The sequence below is a fragment of the Meles meles genome, chromosome 1 (genome assembly GCF_922984935.1).
Source record: "Meles meles chromosome 1, mMelMel3.1 paternal haplotype, whole genome shotgun sequence".
Taxonomy (NCBI): domain Eukaryota; kingdom Metazoa; phylum Chordata; class Mammalia; order Carnivora; family Mustelidae; genus Meles; species Meles meles.
In genome coordinates this window covers 180,902,935-180,926,457 of record NC_060066.1, presented here as the reverse complement: position 1 = coordinate 180,926,457, position 23,523 = coordinate 180,902,935, and the positions used below count along the sequence as shown (strand labels likewise).

The 23,523-nt window shown below is 38.5% G+C and overlaps 1 protein-coding gene across 6 annotated transcripts in view; it reads right to left on the bottom strand.

The window, feature by feature from the left end:
- Positions 1-18,167, bottom strand: part of LOC123936887 (intracisternal A particle-promoted polypeptide) — a 54,331-nt gene extending 36,164 nt beyond the window's left edge. The window contains exons 1-4 of one of the 6 annotated variants that reach the window (XM_045997422.1): positions 17,859-18,162; positions 14,668-15,006; positions 9,492-9,923; positions 99-254 (exon numbers count right to left, since the gene is read on the bottom strand). In XM_045997422.1, the coding sequence (XP_045853378.1) occupies positions 99-254; positions 9,492-9,923; positions 14,668-14,959 (880 nt within the window). In that variant the 5' untranslated portion in view covers positions 14,960-15,006; positions 17,859-18,162. Of the gene's footprint in view, positions 1-98; positions 255-9,491; positions 9,924-14,667; positions 15,007-16,614; positions 16,669-17,858 lie in introns of those variants that run through there. The other 5 variants (XM_045997417.1, XM_045997421.1, XM_045997413.1 and 2 more) reach the window with 5 other exon arrangements.
- Positions 18,168-23,523: the final 5,356 nt, after the last annotated feature.

Below are 23,523 nucleotides of genomic sequence, written 5' to 3'. Positions count from 1 at the left end.
ACACTTGCATATTCTGATATGTAAAATAATAACAAAATATTAAAGGTTTTAATCCTAAAAATAAAGATTATTTGCATCGCCTTTTAAAAGATGCTCACCTACTGCATACAGGTACTTTCTTGCTTTCTTCCGAGGCCGAACCTTGGATGTCTGCAGAAAACTACAAAACTTGTTTTCTTTGGGAGATTTGCACACCTCACAGTACTCTTTCAAAAGTGTTTGCAATGCAACACGAAGATTAAAATCAGATACTCCTAAAGCAAGTTTGACAAGATACTGTTTTAATCAACTTTTAAATAAATATTGAAAAGACATGTTCCCATAAAGATAGAACATATTTATCAAAAAATATAAAAACTCATCATCAAGCAATGGTGATTGTTTCCCACAAAACCAAATATTATTTTTCTCATTGTTACTAAAGAATAAACTTTCCTTAAATCAAAGATTGTTTTTAATAATATGCTTCATAATACCTAATTTAAAAACACATGTGTGAGGATTTCTAAACAAAGATGGTAAGGTAAAACAGGATCATGATTATCCAACAAAATGGAAAAATAAAATAGCCCCATATTCTATACTTACGGCTTAATAACAGAAAGATATAAAATTATGTCACATAATTTAAAAAATGATAGTCAAATCAAGGAACAAAAGATTCCAGTGGGATGAGGTCCATCTCCTGAAGAGACTTTGAGCATGATTGGGTAGACTCTTCCTGCTCAAGGATGCTTAGCTGAGGTGAAGTGGGGATGAAAGTCAACTTATGTCCCACTTGCCAATTCATAAGACCTGGCAATTCATAAGACCCTCTCATAGTCCCTTGAGAGGGACTAGTTTCTAACTGACACATAGGCACCATACATGCTAGCAAGGGACAGTCTCCAAGCTTTGTTCCTATATCCAAGAAGCAATATTGAGGAAAAAAGGTCAATTAACCAAATCTTGAGAATTCTCACTAATAACTAAGAATTTGGAAAGGTAGAATGAGCAGGTAAGAAGCAGAACTGAGAAGTCAAAGGAAAAACCATTACAGGAAATCCTTTACAGGACCATCAGTAAAGAGAGAATCACCAAGACTTGCCATCTAACAGGGCACAGTTAGATGTCCACACTAATGAGACATATCCTTAGCTGGGTTAAGTAAGCCCTGACACAAGATCAATAATAGGATCTTAGGGAGAGCTCAGAGCCCAGGTCCCTAAGCAAATATCTAAGCCTTAGCAGATCTCTGTTCTTCCACCACCTTTTTTTTTTTTTTAAGATTTTTATTTATTTGTTTATTTAACAGAGAGAGATCACAAGTAGGCAGAGAGGCAGGCAGAGAGAGAGGGGGAAGCAGGCTCCCTGCTGAGCAGAGAGCCTGATGCGGGGCTCAATCCCAGGACTCTGGGATCATGACCTGAGCCGAAGGCAGAGGCTTAACCCACCGAGGCGCCCCTCTTCCACCACCTTTATACCTCAGGCTAGAAAGAAGTGGCAAGAACACAACACAGTCCTCAAATTTTAGCGGGAAGTTACACTAAGGTAGAAAGGGTGTCAAGGAGAATTAGCTCTTCCATTATCGGAGTAAACTAGTTTGAAGAGAGTAGCTCATGTTATACATGAGCAATATACCAATAAGTAGCAATAACACTATTAAAATATACCCCAGGAAAAAGAGAAAGAATTCATTGTGGAATAAAACATTAGCCACAAACACAAACAGACTTCCCATACATGCTTCACAGCATGTAAAGAATTGCTTAAAAATTCAGAATTACTTAATTAATTATTTAGAATTAATTAATTACTTAGAATTACTTAAAAATACAGATCTGGGGTGCCTGGCTGGCTCAAGTGGTAGAGCATGTGACTCTCAATCTTGGGGTTATGAGTTTAAGCCCCACACTGGATGTTAAGCCTATTTAAAATAAAAATTGAGGGGCGCCTGGGTGGCTCAGTGGTTTAAGCCGCTGCCTTTGGCTCAGGTCATGATCTCGGGGTCCCGGGATCGAGTCCCGCATCGGGCTCTCTGCTCGGCAGGGAGCCTGCTTCCCTCTCACTCTCTGCCTGCCTCTCTGCCTACTTGTGATCTCTGTCTGTCAAATGAATAAATAAAATCTTTAAAATAAAAACTGAAATATATATATATATATATATATATCTTATTTAAAAAAAACTCAAAGGGGGGGTTCCTGGGTGGCTCAGTTGGTTAAGCGGCTGCCTTCGGCTCAGGTCATGATCCCAGGGTCCTGGGATCGAGTCCAGCACCAGGCTCTCTGCTCAGTGGGGAGCCTGCTTCCTCCTCTCTCTCTGCCTGCCTCTCTGCCTACTTGTGATTTCTGTCTGTCAAGTAAATAAAATCTTAAAAAAAAAAAAAAACCCAAACCAAAAAAACTCAAAGGCAGAATGAGATGCTTTGTTAAGGAAACAAGTGAGAACTTGAAATGATAGTATTACAGACTTAATAAATTAGAAACAAGAAACACAATAGACATGATGAAAAATCAAACAATCAATTTAAAGACTTGAGAAGATAGCTGTGAATAGAGAGCAAAGGAAAATATTTTAACATTACAGGATGATAAATATGAGAGACAAATAAGTTCCAATAAAATGAACAACACCGGAGCTCCTGGGTGGCTCAGTCAGTAAAGCATCTGACTCTTGTTCAGTTCAGGTCATGATATCAGTGTCTTGGGATCAAGTCCCATGTTGGGCTCCAAGCTCAGCAGGGAGTCTGCTTGAGATCCTCTCTCCTCTTCCTCTGCCCGTGCCCCTCCCACCGCCCTGCTACTAGAGTGCATGCATGTGTGTGCACTCTCTTTCAGTAAATAAATATATATATATTTTTTAGATTTTATTTATTTGAGAGGGAGAGAAAGAGAATGCAAATGAGAGCACAACAGCAGGGGTAGGGAGAAGCAGGTTCCCCTCTGAGCAGGGAGCCAGACGAGGGACTCAGTCCCAGGACCCTGGGATCATGACCTGAGACGAAGGCAGATACTTAACCAACTGAGCCACCCAGGCATCTCTAAATAAATAAATCTTAAGAAAAAAAAGAACATTATGCCCAGGGCACCTACGAGGCTCAGTCAATTAAGCAATTGACCCTGGATTTCAGCTTAGGTCATGATCTCAGGCTCATGAAATCCAGCCCCGCATCAGGGGTATGAGATTCATCTCTTCTTTCTTGGGTCTTCTCTTTATATGCACAGGTGTCTAGCACCTAGCTGGACAAAGTGAGGGTTGATGGTTTTCACCAAGCTGCTCTATCTCTCTGGTAGAAGAGTCAGAGAGATTCCAATTGTTATAATTTAAAGCTGAAACTATGACACTTCTGCTGAAATAGCACCTATAGGCAATGCCCACATTCATGTTTCTTAATGCCAATGGAGGGTGGAGGTGGGAGGGCTGGAGGTGGAGGGTTGAGGAATATCAGGTTAAGTTGCAGAATGGGAGAAATCTGGGTTCAAGTTCAGGCCTTACCATTTACTAAATATGTGATAGGGTCAAACTACATAATCTCTCGGACTCCAGTTTCTTTATCTGTAAATTGGAAATGACCCATAGTGAAACCTACTTTCTATACTGTGAGAAATAGGTGGCAAGTGGGTGGCTCAGTCATTTAAGCCTTGGACTCCTGATTTCGGCTCAGGTCAGATTCCGTGGGTTGTGAGACTGAGCACTGCGTTGGGCTCCTTGCCCAGCAAGGATTCTGTTTGTGATCCTCTTTCTCCCTCTGCCCCTCCCCTTGCTAGTAGGCACATGCACATGCTTGTTTTTTTCTCTCTCTCTCAAATAAATAAATAAAAATCTTAAGAAAAAAAAGAAAGATGGGGTGCCTGGGTGGCTCAGTTGTTAAGCATCTGCCTTCAGCTCAGGTCATGATCCCAGGGTCCTGGGATGGAGCCCCACATTGGGCTCCCTGCTCAGCAGGAAGCCTGCTTCTCCCTCTCCCCCTGCTTGTGTTCCCTCTCTTGTTCTGTCTCTCTGTCAAATAAATAAATAAATAAACTTAAAAATTTATTATGCCCATCCATGCGGTGTCTGGCTGTCTCATTTGATAGAGCATACAACTCTTGATCTCAGGTTTGTTAAGTTTGAGACTCATGTTGGGTGTAGAGATAACTTCCCCCCACCAAGATTTTACTATTTTTTTATTTGACAGAGAGAGCATAAGCAGGGCGAGTGTCAGAGGTAGAGGGAGAAGCAGGCTCCCCACTGAGCAGGGAACCCAATGCAGGGCTGGAACCCAATGCAGGGCTCAATTCCAGGACCCTGGGATCATGACCTGAGCTAAAGGCAGATACTTAACTGACAGAGTCATCCAAATTTTTAAAATCTTAAAAAAAAAAAAATTATTATGCCCATCCAAATTGCTGTTAACTTAAAAAAGTAACAGGCAGAAATCCTTAATATGAAAAGAATTCAGGAAATAGAGTAATCGAACTTTCCTTGAAAAAAGTACTTGATGATGAAATCCAGCCAACTAAAAGACAAATCAAAAAAGAAAATTTGGGAATAAAAAGACTGAAAAACTGGTAGACAGCATCAAATTCATTTAAATACAGAACAAAAGCACAGAGCTAGGGAAATCATGATTGAAAAAAAAATCTATATAAAGGTATAAACCTTGGAGCACCTGGGTGGCTCAGTCGTTAAGCATCTGCCTTCGGCTCAGGTCATGATCTCGGGGTCCTGGAATTGAGCCCTGCATTGGGCTCCAGCCCTGCACTGGGTTCCCTGCTCAATGGGGAGCCTGCTTCTCCCTCTCCTACTCCTCCTGCTTGTGTTCCCTCTTTTTCTTATTTTATTTTTTTTTAAGATTTTATTTATTTATTTGTCAGAGAGAGATCACAAGTAGGCAGAGAGGCAGGCAGAGAGAGAGGGGGAAGCAGGCTCCCTGCTGAGCAGAGAGCCCGATGTGGGGCTCCATCCCAGGACCTGGAGATCATGACATGAGCTGAAGGCAGAGGCTTAGCCCACTGAGCCACCCAGGTGCCCCTTGTGTTCCCTCTCTTGCTGTGTCTCTTCTCTATCAAATAAATAAAATATTTAAAAATAAATAAATAAAGGTATAAACCTTGAATGGTGGCATAGGAAGAAAAATAACAATGCTAATTACCTTATTTTTCTTAATGAGTCTATACTGTTTAAAATTTAATTTTTTAAAATAATTTATTTATTTGACAGGGAGAGAGACACAAGCAGGGGAAGTGGCAGAGGGAGAAGCAGGTTTCCTGCTGAGCAGAGAGCCTGAAGGGGGGGCTTGATCCCAGGATCCTGGGATCATGACCTGAGCCCAAGGCAGATGCTTAACGACTGAGCCACCCAGGCACCCCTATACTGTTAAAAATTTAAACACAAAACACTATATGTTTAAATATACTGGAATTAAAATTAAAAATAATAAATAAATAAAAATAAAATTGAAACACAAATGAAACTTTTATTTCATCTTTTAATGATTTTCATCTTTTGTCCTGAACTCGATAAGAACTTTTTTTTCAATTAAGAACTTTTTAAAATGAGTGTTTCTTGAGATAAACATTCATCAGAAATTGGTTACTACTTCAGTTTCTTCTTTAATTTTTAATGAGATTTAAGCACACTTTTTGTATTATAAATAGTATGTACCTAATGATTCTTACATTTTTTTCTGTTTATCCATCCAACCATACATCCACCCATCATCCATCCTCCTATATAGAGATACCTACAATGATGTTTAATAATGTTAATGATAACTGGTTATTTCTGGGTAGTGGACTTTGGGGGAATTTTTTGTTTTATTACACTTTATTACCTAAACATTTATAAGAGGATATACAATTTTTAAGAAGTAGTCATTCTCTAAAATGGCAAGAAAGAGATGTTATCATATAGTTAGTACTATTAAATTGCCTCAATTATTCCAGTGATAAATACAAAAAACATATACCAGGGGGAAAATCTACATATTTCACATAACATAATTTAACCATTTCTTTTTTTTTTAAGATTTTATTTATTTATTTATTTGACACAGAGAAAGAGAGATCACAAGTACATAGAGAAGCAGGCAGAGGGGAAGGGGGAAGCAGGCTCCTTGCTGAGCAGAGAGCCTGATGCAGGGCTTGATCACAGGACCCTGAGACCATGACCTGAGCCGAAGGCAGAGGCTTAACCCACTGAGCCAATAAAAATCTAAAATAAATAAATAAATCTAAATAAATAATAATAAGTATATATAATACATATAAAAAAGCCCTCTTTTTTTTTTTTAAAGATTTAATTTATTTGACAGAGAGCGAGAGAGCACAACCAGGCGGAGCAGCAGAGCAGCAGACAGAGGGAAAGGGAGAAGCAGGCTTCCCGCCAAGCACGGCGCCCAATGTAGGGCTTGATCCCAGGATCCTGGGACCATGACCTGGGCCGAAGGCAGAAACTTAACAACTGAGTCACCCAGGAGCCCCAATTTAATCATTTCTATTAAGTCTTTTGCTCTCTGAATTTTGTAGTAGAGTCTCATTATTTTTCTATATAAATTGCCAGCTTTTTCTCTAATATGATAAAAAAAAAGTTTCGAAGTTGAAATATTTTAAAATCTTTAAAAAAAAATCCTCCATTTCCATCTCTCTGACTCCTTGCAGTTTTACTCCAAGAAATACCTTTAGCTGACAACTACTGAGCATGCTTAATAAAGCAGTACAAGATTTGAGTAAGACTAAAAAGCTATAGGAAAAGAAGACCCAATTCTAGGTAACTTTCCCTTGCTCCTAGCAAAGGAACTTTCCTATAACACTATATCTACAGAACTTGGGAAAAGAAAACTCAACCATGAAAGCTTTTGTTCCACTCCTAAATTCTCATATGATTCAAGCAAAAATGTATTTGGAAAATTTCTCTCTTCTTGTTTTAGCATTTAAATATAGTCAGTCTTGGGAAGCCTGTGTGGCGCAGTGGGTTAAGCCTCTGCCTCTGGTTTAGGTCATGATCTCAGAAGTCCTGGGATTGAGTCCCTCATCAGGCTTTCTGCTCAGCAGGGAGGCTGCTTCCCTTCGCTCTCTGCCTACTTGTGATGTCTCCCTGTCAAATTAATAAAGAAAAGCTTAAAAAAAGCCTCTGTCTTTGGGTCTAGTTCTGAGTTCAGATTCTGGGGATTGAGTCCACATCAGGCTCTCTGTTCAGTGGGGAGCCTGCTTCCCCCACCTTCACTCCCACCTCTCTGCCTACTTGTGATCTCTGTCTGTCAAATAAATAAATAAAAATCTAAAATAAATAAATCTAAATAAATAATAAGTATATATAATATATATAATAGAAAATAGAAAATACAATTATATTATTATATTATATAATATATAATATAAATAATAAATAAAAAATGATAATGATAATAAAATATAAATATATTTTATTTATATATAAATATGTAATATATTTTATTATTATATTATTTATTATTACTATATTATTTATTATTATATAATATGTTATATAATATATCATATTCATTATATATTTTATATTTATTTTTTATATTTATATTTTATATATTTATATTTATATATTACATATAATATATTACATATTATATATAATAAATACATTATATGTTTATTATTATATATTTTATATATAATATATATTATATTATTATTTATTCAATATTTATTTAATTAATATATTTTAATTTATTAAATTAAGTATTTATAAATTAATATAATTTATATTATATTATACAATTATATATTATATGAATATATAATTTATATTATATTATAATAAATAATATAATTTATTTAATTTATTTACTATATTATTTATTTATAAATATTATTATTTATTATTTATATAAAATCTAAAATCTAAAAATAAATAAATAAATCAAATCAGTCTTCATTATTTGTGGATTCCTTATTTATGAATACATCTACTCATTAAAATGCATTTGTAATCCAAATTAACACTCATGGTGCTTTCCTAGTCATTCATAGAAATGCTGCAGAGTAGAAAAAACTTTGAATCACCTGACATGCATGTTTCTAGGTAGGAATTGAACAAGATGACACTCTGCCTCATATTTCAGCTCTCATAGTATAAATAAGTGTCCTTTTCACAGTCTCTTTAGTGCTGTGGTTTTCACATTTTTGGGCTTTTTCTTGGTGATATTGTTGAAAATGACCCCACCCATACTGTTGAAATACTGTCTAGTGTTCCTGATTGCAAGAAGCCTGTGATGTGCTTTATGGAGTAAATGCATGTATTAGGTTTCATTCAGGCATGGGTTATAGTGCTGTTGGCTAGGAGTTCAATGTTATGAGTATATATATTAAATTAAGTATATATATATTAAGTATATATATTAAATAATGTGTTTTTGATAGAAACACACATAAGACAATGTTATGTATTGATCAGGTGGCAAAAATACTGTGATCTACATAAGTATTTCCCTTAGGAACAATGTCTCAGTATTTGCCAATGCAGTGTTTGTGGCAACTTTATAGAACATAACTACTGTGAATAATAAGAATTGATTGAGTAATGTATATGCATTAATAAAAAGACATCCTCAGAAAAGAAAAAAAAGACGTCACTCAGAAAAACCCATCAAATTCTATTATATACTGTTAAGAGTAGAAAAAAACCGAAAAATCCACATTAAATATAATTCTTCCACAGAATTATACCTTTAATGCTAATAGTGTATTTAATTGATATAAAGATCATTTGTAACTTTCTGATGTTTCAGTGCATGACAAGAGCAAGAGCTTCAAATCCTGAAACCAGGTCTAAGGTAGTTTGTAAAAATACGTTTAAATCTGTGGTGCCTGGGTGGCTCAGTCAGTAGGGCATATGACTCTTGATCTTGGGGTTGTGGGTTTGAGCCCCACAATGGGTATAGAGAGTGCTTAAAGATAAAATCTTAATTAATTAGTTAATAATAATTAATATATTATATTTATATATGTATATATAATTTTTCTAGTAGAAAAATTAACACTATTTATACTATGATGGAAAGTATTTTCAGAGTTAAGTACCTAAAGACGATTCAAAGGCTACTTAGAAGCTATGATATTATATCAGTATAAAATTAAGTTTATAATGAGAAGATATACAGAATTTATTGAGTTTGGCATTAATTTTTTTAGCATATGAATTTTCCTCATGTGTCAGGTTTTGCTATAATTTTTAGAGGAATAAGAAGAAATCTTACACTGAAATAATCAGCGCTACCAAAAACAGCAGTGGTATTTTAGGTCTGTCAACAATTTTATCTATAATTCTAATCTCCCTTAGTATTTAAACTCAAGAAAGGTATGTCAGAATTTGATTAAAATAATGGGTAGGAATACTGAAATACTACTATCTGCAAAACACAAAAGTTGTATCTTACATATAGTAATAATTCAATAAATGTCCATTATTGAACTGAAAAATGAAAACATTATCACATTTCAAACAGAGAGAAAGCCACTGGATATTCACGCATTTGATATGCAAAAAAAATTTACCTTCTATGTACTTTAAAAGCCTCTGAGGAGGTAATAAAGGGAATCGAATTGGTTCTAGCACTTCCACCACATGTTTTCTTCTTTTTCCCAGGTCCTTCAGAATCCATTGCATAGCAGCTAAGAAGACCTGGTATTCATCCTCAATACTGAGCTCTTCGCTTCGCAAAATTTTGATCAGTTGATCTTTTGTAAGCGCTAGGAACTCCTCCCCACTGTGAACCTCCAAGAAATGGACATGAATGTAGTTTTCTGTGAATTCCAAAAGATCATGGCAGGCAATTTGCTCAGAGAACTGAAAGATTCCAATGCAGTTCAATGGATCAATTTGTCCTTTTAGAAAATCACAGCACAGATTAACAACTTCAGTCAACTGTAGCATGTCTGCTGCAACAATCAGCTCCTGGACATTATTCACACCTATGTTCACTATACCTAGGGAAGTAGGGAGACAAAATAACCAACAAAGTAAAAACAAACATTTGACTTATATTAAAAAAGCATTATATTTAATTTCACTGATAGCTTACTATTTGGTGAGTAGATAGATCCTAAGTAAAAAGGCAACAAAGGATTTGTAGAAAGAGCACAAAACTTAAATGATGATACCTAACATTTATGGAACACTTATAATGGACAGAAACATTAACTGCTTTATACATTCATTTAACTGTCACTACAACCCCATATAGTATGTTATTATTTTTCCTTTTTCTATCAATTAAACAGAAATAGAAAGTTTATTTACTTTATTATACATTTAAAAAATGTTTTTTAGGGGCACCTGGGTGGCTCAGTGTTAAAGCCTCTGTCCAGGTCATAATCCCGGGGTCCTGGCATAGAGCCCTGCGTCCGGCTCTCTGCTCAGCAGGGAGCCTGCTTCCTCCTCTCTCTCTGCCTGCCTCTCTGCCTACTTGTAATTTCTGTCTGTCAAATAAATAAATAAAATGTTTTAAAAAAAATGTTTTTTAAGTAGGCTCCACACTCAACATGGGCAGCATGGAGCCCAATGTGGGTCTTGAACTCAAGACCCTGAGATCAAGACCCAAGCTGAAATCAAGAGACAGATGCTTAACCAACTGGGCCACCCAGGTGCCCTCAAGAATCAGAAAGTTTAAATAACTTGTCCCAAAGTCACATGGTCAAGTGATTGAGGGTAGAGACTGACATCAAAGTCCATGCTTTTAACATAAGGCTATATGCATCTAACATTTACTGAGGCACTGGGGTGAATAAGACAGGGTCCCCATCTTCAATTTGATAAAGCACTATACAAACATTATTCTTTAATGCTAGGTATAACCAAGAGTCCATGACATATGAGACGTTATTAAATACTTAACTTTTTTTTTAAAGATTTTATTTATTTATTTGACAGAGAGAGATCACAAGTAGGGAGAAAGGCAGGCAGAGAGAAAGAAAGAGAGAGAGAGAGAGGAAGGAAGCAGGCTCCCTGCTGAGCAGAGTGCCCGACATGGGGCTCGATCCCAGGACCCTGGGACCATGACCAGAGCCGAAGGCAGAGGCTCTAACCCACCGAGCCACCCAGGCGCCCCTTAAATACTTAACATTTAAGTAACTACATATACCACTTTCTTTCTAGATGTCTTTACTTTTATATTAACATATATGACTTTGGGAGAACAATAAATAGTTAATTATATTTAGAATGGAAGAAAAACCCTGTAATTCTCCTACCTGATAAGGATAAACTCTCCATTCAATCTTATATTTCCCTTAATCCCTTTTAGGATATTCACCCCACTAAATTATTTGGCTGAAGTCTGTATTCCCAACAAGATTTATAAAGTCTGTTGGGGGAAGGCTTTCCCTTTTGTATTCTCAATGCCTACTGCCCACTAGGTACTCAAAAATTTGTTTTAAAAAGGGGCGCCTGAGAGACTCAGAAGGCTCTGCCTTCGGCTCAGGTCATGATCCCAGGGTCCTGGGATTGAGCCCCACATCGAGCCCCACATCAAGCCCCACATCGAGCCCCACATCGGGCTCTCTGCTCAGCAGGGAGCCTGCTTCCCTTTCTTTCTCTCTCTGCCCACTTGTGATCTGTCAAACAAATAAATAAAAAATCTTTAAAAAAATTGTTTTAAATAAATGAATGCCCAGGGACACGTGGGTGGCTCGGTCATTGGACGTCTGCCTTCAGCTCAGTTCATGATCCCAGGGTCCTGGGATTGAGTCCGCATCAGGCTCTCTGCTCAGCGGGAAGCCTGCTTCTCCCTTTTCCACTCCCCCTGCTTGTATTCCCTCTCTAGCTGTCTCTCCCTGTCAAATAAATAAATAAAGTCATTCATAAATAAATAAATAAATAAATGCCCAAAGAAATTACGGTGAGAGGAAGAATATGGCTTATTGAATGCTAACAGGGATTCCTGAAAGAAAGAAATGGAATCCACCATGGGAGTAAATGGTAGTGGTTGCAGAGAGAACTGAGATAAGACTTAGCTGAATAAAATGAGAATTCACAGCAAATTTGGACAAGATCACAGGTTGTAATCTATGAAGACTGAATGCCTGCTACTGGATAAAGCCAAGAGTTACTTGAGAGCAATAAAAAGAATGCCCTATAACTATACAAGGCTTTATAGATTACAAAAAACACCTTTACATTTATGAAAATTTATCTCATTTAACCTTCACATGAATTATGAAATGTTATCCCCACTTCACAACTAAGGAAAATGAGGCTCTCACAAGCTCATTTCAGATTTGTAAGTACCTAAATTGCACTACCTATAAAGCTCTGAGAAGGCAGAGCCACTGCCTGCTTGTTTACTGCCATATATTTAGTGCTTAGCTCACAGAAAGTATTCATATGGGATACTTGCTGGCTCAGTCAGTACAGCATATGACTCTTGATCTGGGGGTTCTGAGTTCAATCCCCATATGGAGCATAGAGCTTATTTTTTTAAAAAAGTGCCCATAGGGGTACCTGGATCACTCGGTTGAGTATCTGACTTCAGGTTAGGTCATGATCTTAGGGTCCTGGGATCGAGCCCCGCATTGGGCTCCCTGCCAGCCAGGAGTCTGCTTCTCCCCGTCCCTCTGTCCTGCTTGTGCTCTCTCCCCCAAATACATAAATAAAATCTTTAAGAAAAAAAAAAAAAAACCTTGATTTTGTTGTGGGTGCTAATTGTGTCCTGATGAGAATTACATACCTTAGCCTCATTTACAGATAGGGTTGAATTTTTTACTGTTTGGCCAATGGGATATAGACAGCAGTTACTGGGTACAGCTACCAGAAAGGCTTAAAAAAAGCACAGACTCAGCTAGCAGGACCTTTTGCCTTTTTCCCTTCCTCCTTCCACTGGCTGGAATTCAGCAATCATGAGATTAGAACCTACAAGCTATAGATGGTAGAGCTAAATGTTGGGAGAATAAAAGGATATTAAGGACATCATGAAGCCACCATATCATCCTTGGAATGCCTACTATGAATTCACTTCTGTGGAAAAATAAACTAGCTTGTTAAGCCACTTGATATCCTTTACCAGTAGCCAAATTCTGTTCTTGTTATAACAATTTTAACCTTAAATGTCAATATTCAAGAATGTTATTTCTCTCAGATATGCTCAAAAGCTTTTATTTCTCTGGGTTTTACTACTTTTTATTTATTTGATGGAAGTGCTAATCACCAATATGGTGATAGTACAGGGAACATCTTTCACTAAGTAGCTCTTGTTCCTACCCTTAGACAAGAGACAGCATAAACATCTTATAGCGTTTCTTCTGTGTTTATGTAGCTCAACACTAATTCCACTGGATTAATATGTGTTAATTTACACTTTGCAAATAAGAGAAGCGGAACATTTATCAAACTGTGCTCAGCTCACACAAGTCAGTTAGAAAAGGTTAAAAAAAAATCCTTTGACGCTAATTTGTACATTAGCCAACAGACAGGGCTGCATGACTTTCAGTAAATAAAACATAGTCATCTTTACAATTTCCAAATTAAGAGTTATTTTCTGATATTTTCCAAAATGTAATAAGAAACAACACAAAGAAATCACCTTTTGTCATTTTCCAGGTTTAAATACCATGCACTAAATAAATAATACTTTATGGGGTCACCTAATAATCTCCCACCAAGTAGTCCTTTAAGGAGAGCATGATGACCAAACAGTCTTTGTTTTCAAACATTTTTTCTGATTATATTATTGTCACCACAGGAAAAAACTTCAAGGCAGAAAAGTATAAAAATGAAAATCACACATTTTCCCACAGACATACACTGTACTAACACTTTAGTGTCTTTCTTTCAAATCTTATTTCCATGTATATTTGTTACACATCATATAAAACTTATACTTCATACTTTTTTGTATGTACTTTCTAACATTATCAAAACTTTTAAAAAACATTTTAATTAAAATACATACATGTTGATTATAAATATTTTGAGGGGGAAAAAAAGAGGGAAAAATAAAGATTTTCCATATTCCAGGGCTGCCTGGGTGGCTCAGTTGTTAAGCATCTGCCTTTGGCTCAGGTCATGATCCCAGGGTCCTGGAATCCAGCCCCTCATCGGGCTCCCTGATCAGTGGGAAGCCTGCTTCTCCTTCTCCCACTCCCCCTGCTTGTATTCCCTCTCTCGCTGTCTCTCTGTCAAATAAATAAATAAAATCTTAAAAAAAAGAAAAAAACAGATCTTCCATATTCTGTCATCCAGAGATAAACACTTATCAACATTCTGGTCTTTTTCCTGTGCACCAAGACAAATGATTTTTTTTTCTCTACAAAATTAGAGCGGCATTTATATTCAATTTTTTTTCATTTGAAATATAGTAAACACTCTTCCATAGTATATATTTAAATAATTTGAGAGATCTAAAAAAATATTCCATGATACGTACATATGCCATAATTTATTTAATCATATAATCTACTGAGGGATAATTAGATTGTATTCAATTATGTAGTTATAAATAATGTTACAGTAAACGTCCTGGTACATAAATACTTGCCTGTATCACTAAGTAATTCCTTATGAATAATTCCTTCCTAGAAAAAGAATACTGGGTCAAAAGATATGAAACTATCAAACACTCATAATAACATATTGTCAAATTACTTTCCATAGAAGTTGTATCAATTTATATTCCCATTGCAATGCATGAGTGATTATATCATTCTTCACTCAAAACTACAGGCTCATGTAACATACCTGTATAAATGAAATCTAGAAGTATTTGAAAGATTCCAGCTTCAATTCCTAGAATCTGTACAACATCTTTCGAGGACTCTTTCATTCCTCCAGTGAATAAAGCTGCAAAGTAGGGACTACTGGCAGCCAAAACCAGCCGATGAACTTTAAAAGTCTCCTTCCCAACTTGCAGCTGCACATCACAGAAATGCTCTCCATTCCTCATTTTATTGATTTGGGCCAAGATGAGTTGAGCATGTTTATCAGATGAAAATGGATTATTACCAGCCTTGGGACAGTCCTCATTAGCCATGTTGACAGATTAATTAAAAGGACTGTTGCCCATAATCTGATCCTACCCTGAAAAACAAAATAGGAGACCAGAAAATATATTTTTGTCTTTAACATGTCTTCTATTCATACACATATTAAACATTCTCTATCCTTTAGCTTAAAATCTACTTAGGGACATAAAATACATACAAAACAAATATGGACTAAAACTGTGTGATACTATTTCCAGTAGGGTTTCAGGAAGGGAATAAGCAATGGGGCCTAAAATAAATGGAGGATAAGGGGCGCCTGGGTGGCTCAGTGGGTTAAAGCCTCTGCCTTCGGCTCAGGTCATGATCCCAGGGTCCTGGGGTAGAGCCCCGCATCGGGCTCTCTGCTCCGTGGGGAGCCTGCTTCCTCCTCTCTCTCTGCCTGCCTCTCTGCCTAGATGTGATTTCTCTCTGTCAAATAAATAAAATATAAAAAAATATATAAAAAAAATAAATGGAGGATGATTCACGGTAGAAATGGGACCTGACTGGATGTTACAAGATAAAGATTAACATATGAGGAGAGGGCATAAGCCCTTCTGGGTGAAATAAAGAAAGTAAGAAAAGACACAGGGGCACCTTGGTGGCTCAGTTGGTTAAGAAAAGGCACAAAGGCATAAGTTTTTGTACACTGTAGTTAAGAAAGCACATACTCTAACCAAAATGAATTTTCAAAAACCAACTGTTATCGGGCCAACTGTTTGCTTACAAAACTTCACTTGGCACACTTCTCTTAGTACACAAAGCCCTTCAAATCTCACCTCTGTCTACCTGTCCAGTCCTATCTCCCATACTCTTCTTTGAACTTAATACTCCAACAAAACCTAACAATTTGCAGTTCTCTAAAAGTGTCTCTTTCAAGGCATCCTTCCCCACCTTTTCCTTTTGGGTCTTTGTTATAATTCAAGACTCTGTTCAAACATAATTTCCTGCAGAACCTTCCCTGTTCCTCTCTCCTCTGGATTTGGTGGCCATCCTAAACTCACCTTTTTTTTTTTTTAAACTTACCTATTTTTTGGCTACATCACACTATACCTTGTCAGACACTACCAACCTATTTTCTACAGACACATATATTCTCTGAAATCTTCCTGAGAGTCTCTTAAGGGCAGGGACTATCTTTCATAGTAGTAGCACCGGTACCTAACATATATTAAGTTTTCAAATATTTGTGAAATGAACGAGTACAATGAGAAATAACAATAGCTTAGATTGTTTTTGTGTAACTATGATAGCTTTTCCACACATTCTGCCAATTTCAATCCTCACAATAATTAAGAGGTGGGAAGAAAAGATATTGTTATTTGAAATGAGAGAGAAGGAAAGTGAAGCTCAAAGTTTCCCAAAGACACAGTGTTAGTATAATGACAGTCTCAGTATTGGAATCCAAATCTTATTACTCTCTAAATCTTGGGCTATTCCCACCATATAACATGCATAGGAATTATTAGGACAGGTTATAGAGAAAAGGCTTTGAAACCCAAGGACAGAAATTTAGCCATTATAGACTCAAGAGTAAGACAATAGTCATGTTTCAGAACTGTTATATGAACCTTCCAGGGAATGAACTAAGAGGTAGCAAAGTCCTTGAAAACAGCTTTATGCAGCCTCAACAATGAAAATGGAAGGGATGAATCCAACTTACTTTTTAAATAAAGAAACCATGAGATCCAGTAATATAATATATTTGGGGATGAAGCACAAGGGAAATCCAAGATGACTATGGTTTTGTAACCTAGGCATCAAAGGGAACTAGTAATAAGACTGACAGAAAGGTGTGGGCTGATGTTAGAAAAAAGTTAATTTTATAGCATTCAGTCAAACTCATCAAAGTAAAACTAATCATCATGATTATCTAGGAATTGAGAAATCTAATTGAGAAGTTCCAAGACAGCTGCTAAAACTTCACATTAGCATTTACATAATGTCAACATACTACATTTAACTGGCATATAAAAGCAAATAGGGCATTTGTCTCTATACCGAAATTTAACCTGCAGAATATTATCAAACATCACACGGCTGTTAGGCTTTTTTTCTGTTTCAGATTTCATCCCGTCAGCAGATTTTGGACCCCAGCGGCTTGATTACAAGGTATCTCCTCTGCCCCCAACTTCAAGGCATCAAGCACAGCCACTGAGCTAAAATGCTGCCTCCTGCTGAGTCCACTCAATATCCATCCACTCCGGTAGAAACAGCAGAAATCCTAACGTGTTACCGTGCTTCTTAGTAGTTGCTGACACTATCCCACTACCAGTGAAGAACTTCATTCCAAAAGGCGGCACATGTGTGACCGTGTTTCAAAAAGGAAAGAGCATAATTCCGGGACACTGCATATGGATGTGAGGGACGTGCCTCAAGAGACCCAAACTTGAAAGGGAGAGATTATCAGGAAATGGTGGAGATGTCCAGAATTATTAAAGAGGACCTGTGCTTGGTGGCCTTGACTTTACTCTTCAGAGCATCGGGAAGCTGCTTCAGCAAAGGGTGGCAGGAAAAACAAGCGTCAAGAAACCGAGGTTCTTTGTGCCTGAGTCGGGTACCTGGAGAGTTACCCCTAAGCTGCCGCGACACTACAAGCGGATAAACATTCGGCGCTACCTAAATGGCGGAGAAGGCATCTCCCACTTGTCCGGGGATAGCTGACAGGCTGGGGGCTCAGCCCTCGGATTCCCTGGTGGGGGCGGGGAAAGGAGAGGCAGGAGCCGACCGGACCAGACCAAGCGAAAGGTGAGAGCGAAAACACTTGATTATCAGAGGCACGCCTGAGCGGCCAGAGCAAGCGGATCCAGAGGTTCCTCTCCTCTCCTCAGGGTCCCAAGAGCCGTAAGAGCGAAGAGGTCATTCCCAACCCCGTCACAGTCGCACCCGGACGCAGGCCCTTCTTACCCGCCGCTTCCCCTCCGCGCCGGCGCCCGCTAAGGCCCTGCGCGCGCACTCGCTACCAGCGCGGGCGCCGAAAGGGCGGGGGGAGTCCGGCTGGGCCGACGAGGCGGAGGAGACTGGGTACTGCGGCCCACGGAGGGCTGGAGGTGAGGCCGGGCCTGCTGAGAAGTGCCTCTAGCGTGGCGTCGTCCCTAGGCGGGTTGCGCGTGCGCAGTGTTTTTCTGCTGGCGGGTAGCGGCGACACCCGGAGCCGGGTAGCCCGTGACCCGCGGCTGTTGTTGGACTCACCGCAGGCGAACTGCACAGCTGTGAGTCCAAGCTCTTGCCTGTTGGGGCTGGCCTACTCGACCGTTCCCCTCAGCCTACGTTCTCTCCATTCTTGTGGCATCGCAGATAGCCAGCGAACTTTAGTGTTTGTTTTAAGATTTTATTTATTTGACACAGAAAGAGAGATCACAAGTAGGCAGAGAGGCAGGCAGAGAGAGGAAAACAGGCTCCTCGCTGAGCAGAGACCCCCCCCCCCCCCAGGGCTCGATCCCAGGACCCCGAGACCACGACCCAAGCAGAAGGCAGAGGCCTAACCGATTGAGCCACCTAGATGCCCCCGAACTTTAGTGTTGAGGAAAGACAGAAATGAACCCCCCACGCTGCGCTTCTATTCTTTTTTTTTTAACTTGAGATGTTACTTGACGTGTAACTTTAGCTTCATGTGTACAGCATGATTCGATATTTCTATCTTCTCTTATTAAAAAAAGGTCTTATTTATTTATCAGAGAGAGAGAGAGAGAGTGCATGCACACAAGCAGGCAGGGTGGCAGGCAGAGGTGGAGAGAGAGGCAGGCTCCCCGCTGAGCAAGTAGCGGGATGCGGATGCGGGACTCGGAGTCGATTCAAGGAGCCTAGGATCACGACCTGAGCTGAAAGCAGGGCCTTAACCGACTGAGCCACCTAGACGTCCCAATCTCTTTATTCTTTACCATTCACTCAGATCATTTTCTAGGTTTGCCTAAGCCTGGCATTTGGATGGATGCCTACTTTGAGGGAAGGGAGAACTCCAAACATAGAGTTCTTTTCACTGTTGAACCTCACAATATGTCACGTTCATGATTTTCAAACATTTTGACCTGGCCAACAGTGAACAAAAACATTCTACTTCAAACCCAATAATACCACATACGTCTATAGATGTATATATCTGAAACAAAAATTTCACAGAACTATATACTTACTGCCAGCAATTCACTAAATTTCTATTTCTTCTTTTCGATTCATTACCGAAAAGTGCTAAAGAGACTCATTGTCTGAAAAATTACTATCCAAGACTTGGAAATGGGCAAAAGCGATTATTTGGGTGCACTTTTACTGTAAGGCTGGGCATTGCCTAGCAGACTTTGGAAGGATTTGAGTCCGTAGGGACCTCTGACTTTCTATTGACTAAGTTATTTTGCAAGAAAATGGGTATTTAAAATCTTGTCCACTCTATAGAACAGATAACACAAAAACATTAAATTATATTAACCTATCGCATATTAAACCATTTTTCCCTTCAGCAAATTCAACATTCCTGATTCTTAGCAATTCATACAGCATTTCTGTAACATTCTACTGGCTCTCATTAATTAATATAAATAATAATTTTTGGCATGTGTTAATTTTATATTTTTATGACAGCCATAATTTTACCTTTTGGAAAATTATACTTCAGCATCACTAAAATTAATTTCCCAATTTATTATTGGATTGCACCCAGCAATTTGAAAACCAGTGCAGGGGCACCTGGGTGGCTTAGTGGGTTTAAAGCCTCTGCCTTCTGCTCAAGTCATGATCCCAGGGTCCTGGAATCGAGCCCCACATTGAACCCCACATCGAGCCCCACATCTGCTCTATGCTCAGCAGGGATCCTGCTTCCCCCCCCCCCCCCCCCGCCGCTTGACTCTCTCACCTACTTGCAAGCTCTGTCAAATAAATAAAATCTTTAAAAAAAGAAAACCAGTGTATATACCTGGGAGCAGAACTGCTAGAATATATGGCATGTACATCTTCAATGGCACCAGAAAATACCTCTTTTCAAAACTCTAACCGATTTACATTCCCACCAGTATTGAATGAGGTCCCTTCCTCCACAGCCATGCCAACCCTTAATATCATTAGATGCTTAAATTTTGTATAACCTGGTGAGTGTAAAATGTTTCATTTTGTTATAATTTATATTACCTGATCACTTATGAGGTCAGGCATTAAAAAGATGTTTATAAGATGCTACAAACTGGGCGCCTGGGTGGCTCAGTGGGTTAATGCCTCTGCCTTCTGCTCAGGTCATGATCTCAGGGTCCTGGGATCGAGTCCCACGTCGGGCTCTCTTCTCAGCCGGGAGCCTGCTTCCTCCTCTCTCTCTGCCTGCCTCTCTGCCTACTTGTGATTTCTCTCTGTCAAATGAATAGGTAAAATCTTAAAATTAAAAAAAAAAAAGATGCTACAGACTAAATTGTGTCTGTGCCCCGCCCCCCCCCCCCAAATTCATGTTGAAGTCCTAACTTACAATGTGATGGTGTTTGGAGATGAGGCCTTTGGGAGGTAATTAGGGTAAGATGAGGTCAGGGGAATGGGTCCCTCATGATGGGATTAGTGATTTTATAAAAAGAAATACCAGAAAACTTGTTTCCTTCCTCTTTTTTAAAAAATTTATTTATTTCTTTTTAAAGCGTAACAGTATTCATTGTTTTTGCACAACACCCAGTGCTCCATGCAACACAGTGCCCTCCCTATTACCCACGACCTGGTTCCCCCAACCTCCCACCCCCGCCCCTTCAAAACCCCCAGGTTGTTTCTCAGAGTCCATAGCCTCTCATGGTTCACCTCCCCTTCCAATTTTCCCCAACTTCCTTCTCCTCTCCATTTCCCAATGTCCTCCATGTTCTTTGTTATGCTCCACAAATAAGTGAAACCATATGATACTTGACTCTCTCTGCTTGACTTATTTCACTCAGCACAATCACTTCTAGTCCCGTCCATGTTGCTACAAAAGTTGGGTATTCATCCTTTTTTTTTTTTTTTTAATAAACATATAATGTATTTTGTTTTTAAAGATTTTATTTATTTATTTGACAGAGAGAGATCACAAGTAGGCAGAGAGGCAGGCAGAGAGAGTTAGAGGGAAGCAGGCTCCCTGCCGAGCAGAGAGCCCAATGCGGGACTCGATCCCAGGACCCTGAGATCATGACCCGAGCCGAAGGCAGCGGCTTAAACCACTGAGCCACCCAGGCGCCCCATATAATGTATTTTTATCCCCAGGGGTACAGGTCTGTGAATCACCAGGTTTACACACTTCACAGCACTCACGATAGCACATACCCTCCCCAATGTCCATAACCCCCTCTCCCTCTCCCAACCCTTTCCTTCCTCTTTCCCTTTCTCTTTCCACCCCTCTTTCTCCCCTTAAACCCACTAACTCACTATGCACACGAAGAAGAGGTCAAGTGAGCACACAGAGGTGGTAGCTAACTGCAAACCGAGAGAGAAGCCTCAGAATGAAACCTACCTTGTTGACACTTTCATCTTGGACTTCCAAGCCTCCAGAACTATGAGAAATAAATTTCTGTTGTTTAAGCAACCGAGTCTGTGATAGCTTGTTATGTTAGTCTAAGCAGGCTAATATGTAGCCAACTAAGTTTCTTTTCCCATAAAATGGCTATTTACGTCTTTTGTCCGTTTTTTCTAGTTAAGTTTTTTAAAATTGATTTTTAGGAGTTTTTTTTTTATTATAGGTGCAATCATTTTATTGCTATTCACTTTACTGTGCTTCACAGGTACTGCGATTTTTACAAATTGAAAATCTGTGGCAACCCTCATCAAGCAATTCTCTTGGCACCATTTTTCCAAAAGCATTTGCTCACTTTGTGTCTCTGTGTCACATTTTAGTAATTTTTAAAATATCTCAAACTTTTTCATGTTATTATTGTATTTGTTATGGAGATCTATTATCAGTGATTATGACTCATTAAAAGTTCAGATCATGATTGGCATTTTTTAGCAATAAAGTATTTTTAAATTAAGATATGTGGTTTTTTTAGACATAATGCTATTACACACTTAATAAATGACCATATAGTCTATTTATTTATTTATTTAATTTATTTTTTTTTTAAAGATTTTATTTATTTATTTTACAGAGAGAGAGAGAGCACAAGCAGAGGGAGTGGCAGAGGGAGAGGGAGAAGTAGGCTCCCTGCTGAGTAGGGAGCCTGCTATGGGGATCAGACCTGAGCCAAACGCAGACGTTTAACCAACTGAGCCACCCAGGTGCCCTAAATGTGTATATATATGTATATATGCATATATATATATATATATATATATATATATATATATGTATGTATAGTTTAAACATAACTTGTGTCTGCACTGGGAGCCAAAAAATTCATTTAATTCATATTAGTACAGTATTTGCACTGAACCCATGATATCCCCAAAGTATGGGTATATATGTGTTGCCAGTATTTTCTATTTGTGGTTTGTCTAGATCTTTCATTTCTTGTCTTTTTGTCTCTCTCGATGAAAGAAAGTTCATAATTTTACCAATTATCAGCCTATTTATGTTTTGCACTTTTGAGGTGTTGCTTAAGAAATTTTTCCTCTCTCCAGTGTCAAAAGATGTTATTTTATATTTCCTTCTAAAAGTGTTAGAATTTGGAGCACCTGGGTGGCTGAGTTGGTTAAGCGTCTGCCTTCAGCTCAGGTCATGATCTCAGGGTCTTGGGATTGAGCCCCACATCAGGCTTTTTGCTCGGTGGGGGCCTGCTTCCCACTCTCTATCTGCCTGCCTCTCTGCCTACTTGTGATCTCTCTCTCTGTGGCAAATAAATAAATAAAATCTTGAAAAAAATTTAAAACTTTTCTGAAAAATAGAAAAAACAAGTGTTATAATTTTATTTTTCATATTTAAGTCACTAGGAATCGATTTTTTTTAAAGATCTTATTTATTTATTTATTTATTTATTTGAGAGAGTGAGAGAGAACCAGACTCCCTGCTAAGCAGAGAGCCCGGTGCGGGGCTCGATCCCAGGACCCTGAGATCATGACCCGAGCCAAAAGCAGGCACTTGATGGACTGAGCCACCCAGGCACTCCAGGAACCAATTTTTCTAAGTGGATTAGGATAGGTGTTCAATTTCTTTTTTTGTTAATATGCATAAGCAGTTATCACAACAGTATTTATTGAATAGTTCATATTTCCCCACTAATCTGAAATGCCAGGTCTCCCTTTTTACATTTCCTTTAGGCCTGGGATCAATTCTCTGTTTAATTTCTTGGTCTAGTCATCCATGCCCTACTGTTTTAATTACTATAGTTTTGTAATAAGTCTGGTAGGACAAGGTTCCACTGTGTTCTTCTTCAGCAGTGTCTTGGCTGTTCCTGGGACTCTTGGTTCTTCTACATGGATTTTAGAACAAACTTGTCAAATTGTACACACACAGATATGCAAGGTGGGGGTTCTATTAGAATTTCAGTAACTCTGTAGGACAATTTGGAGAGAATTAACATCTTTATAACATTGAGTATTCTTATCCATTAACAAAATTAAATTTTTTTTTATATTTTAAAGTTTTTATTTATGTAATCTCTACACCCAATGTGGGGCTCGAACTCACAACCCTGAAATCAGGAGTTGC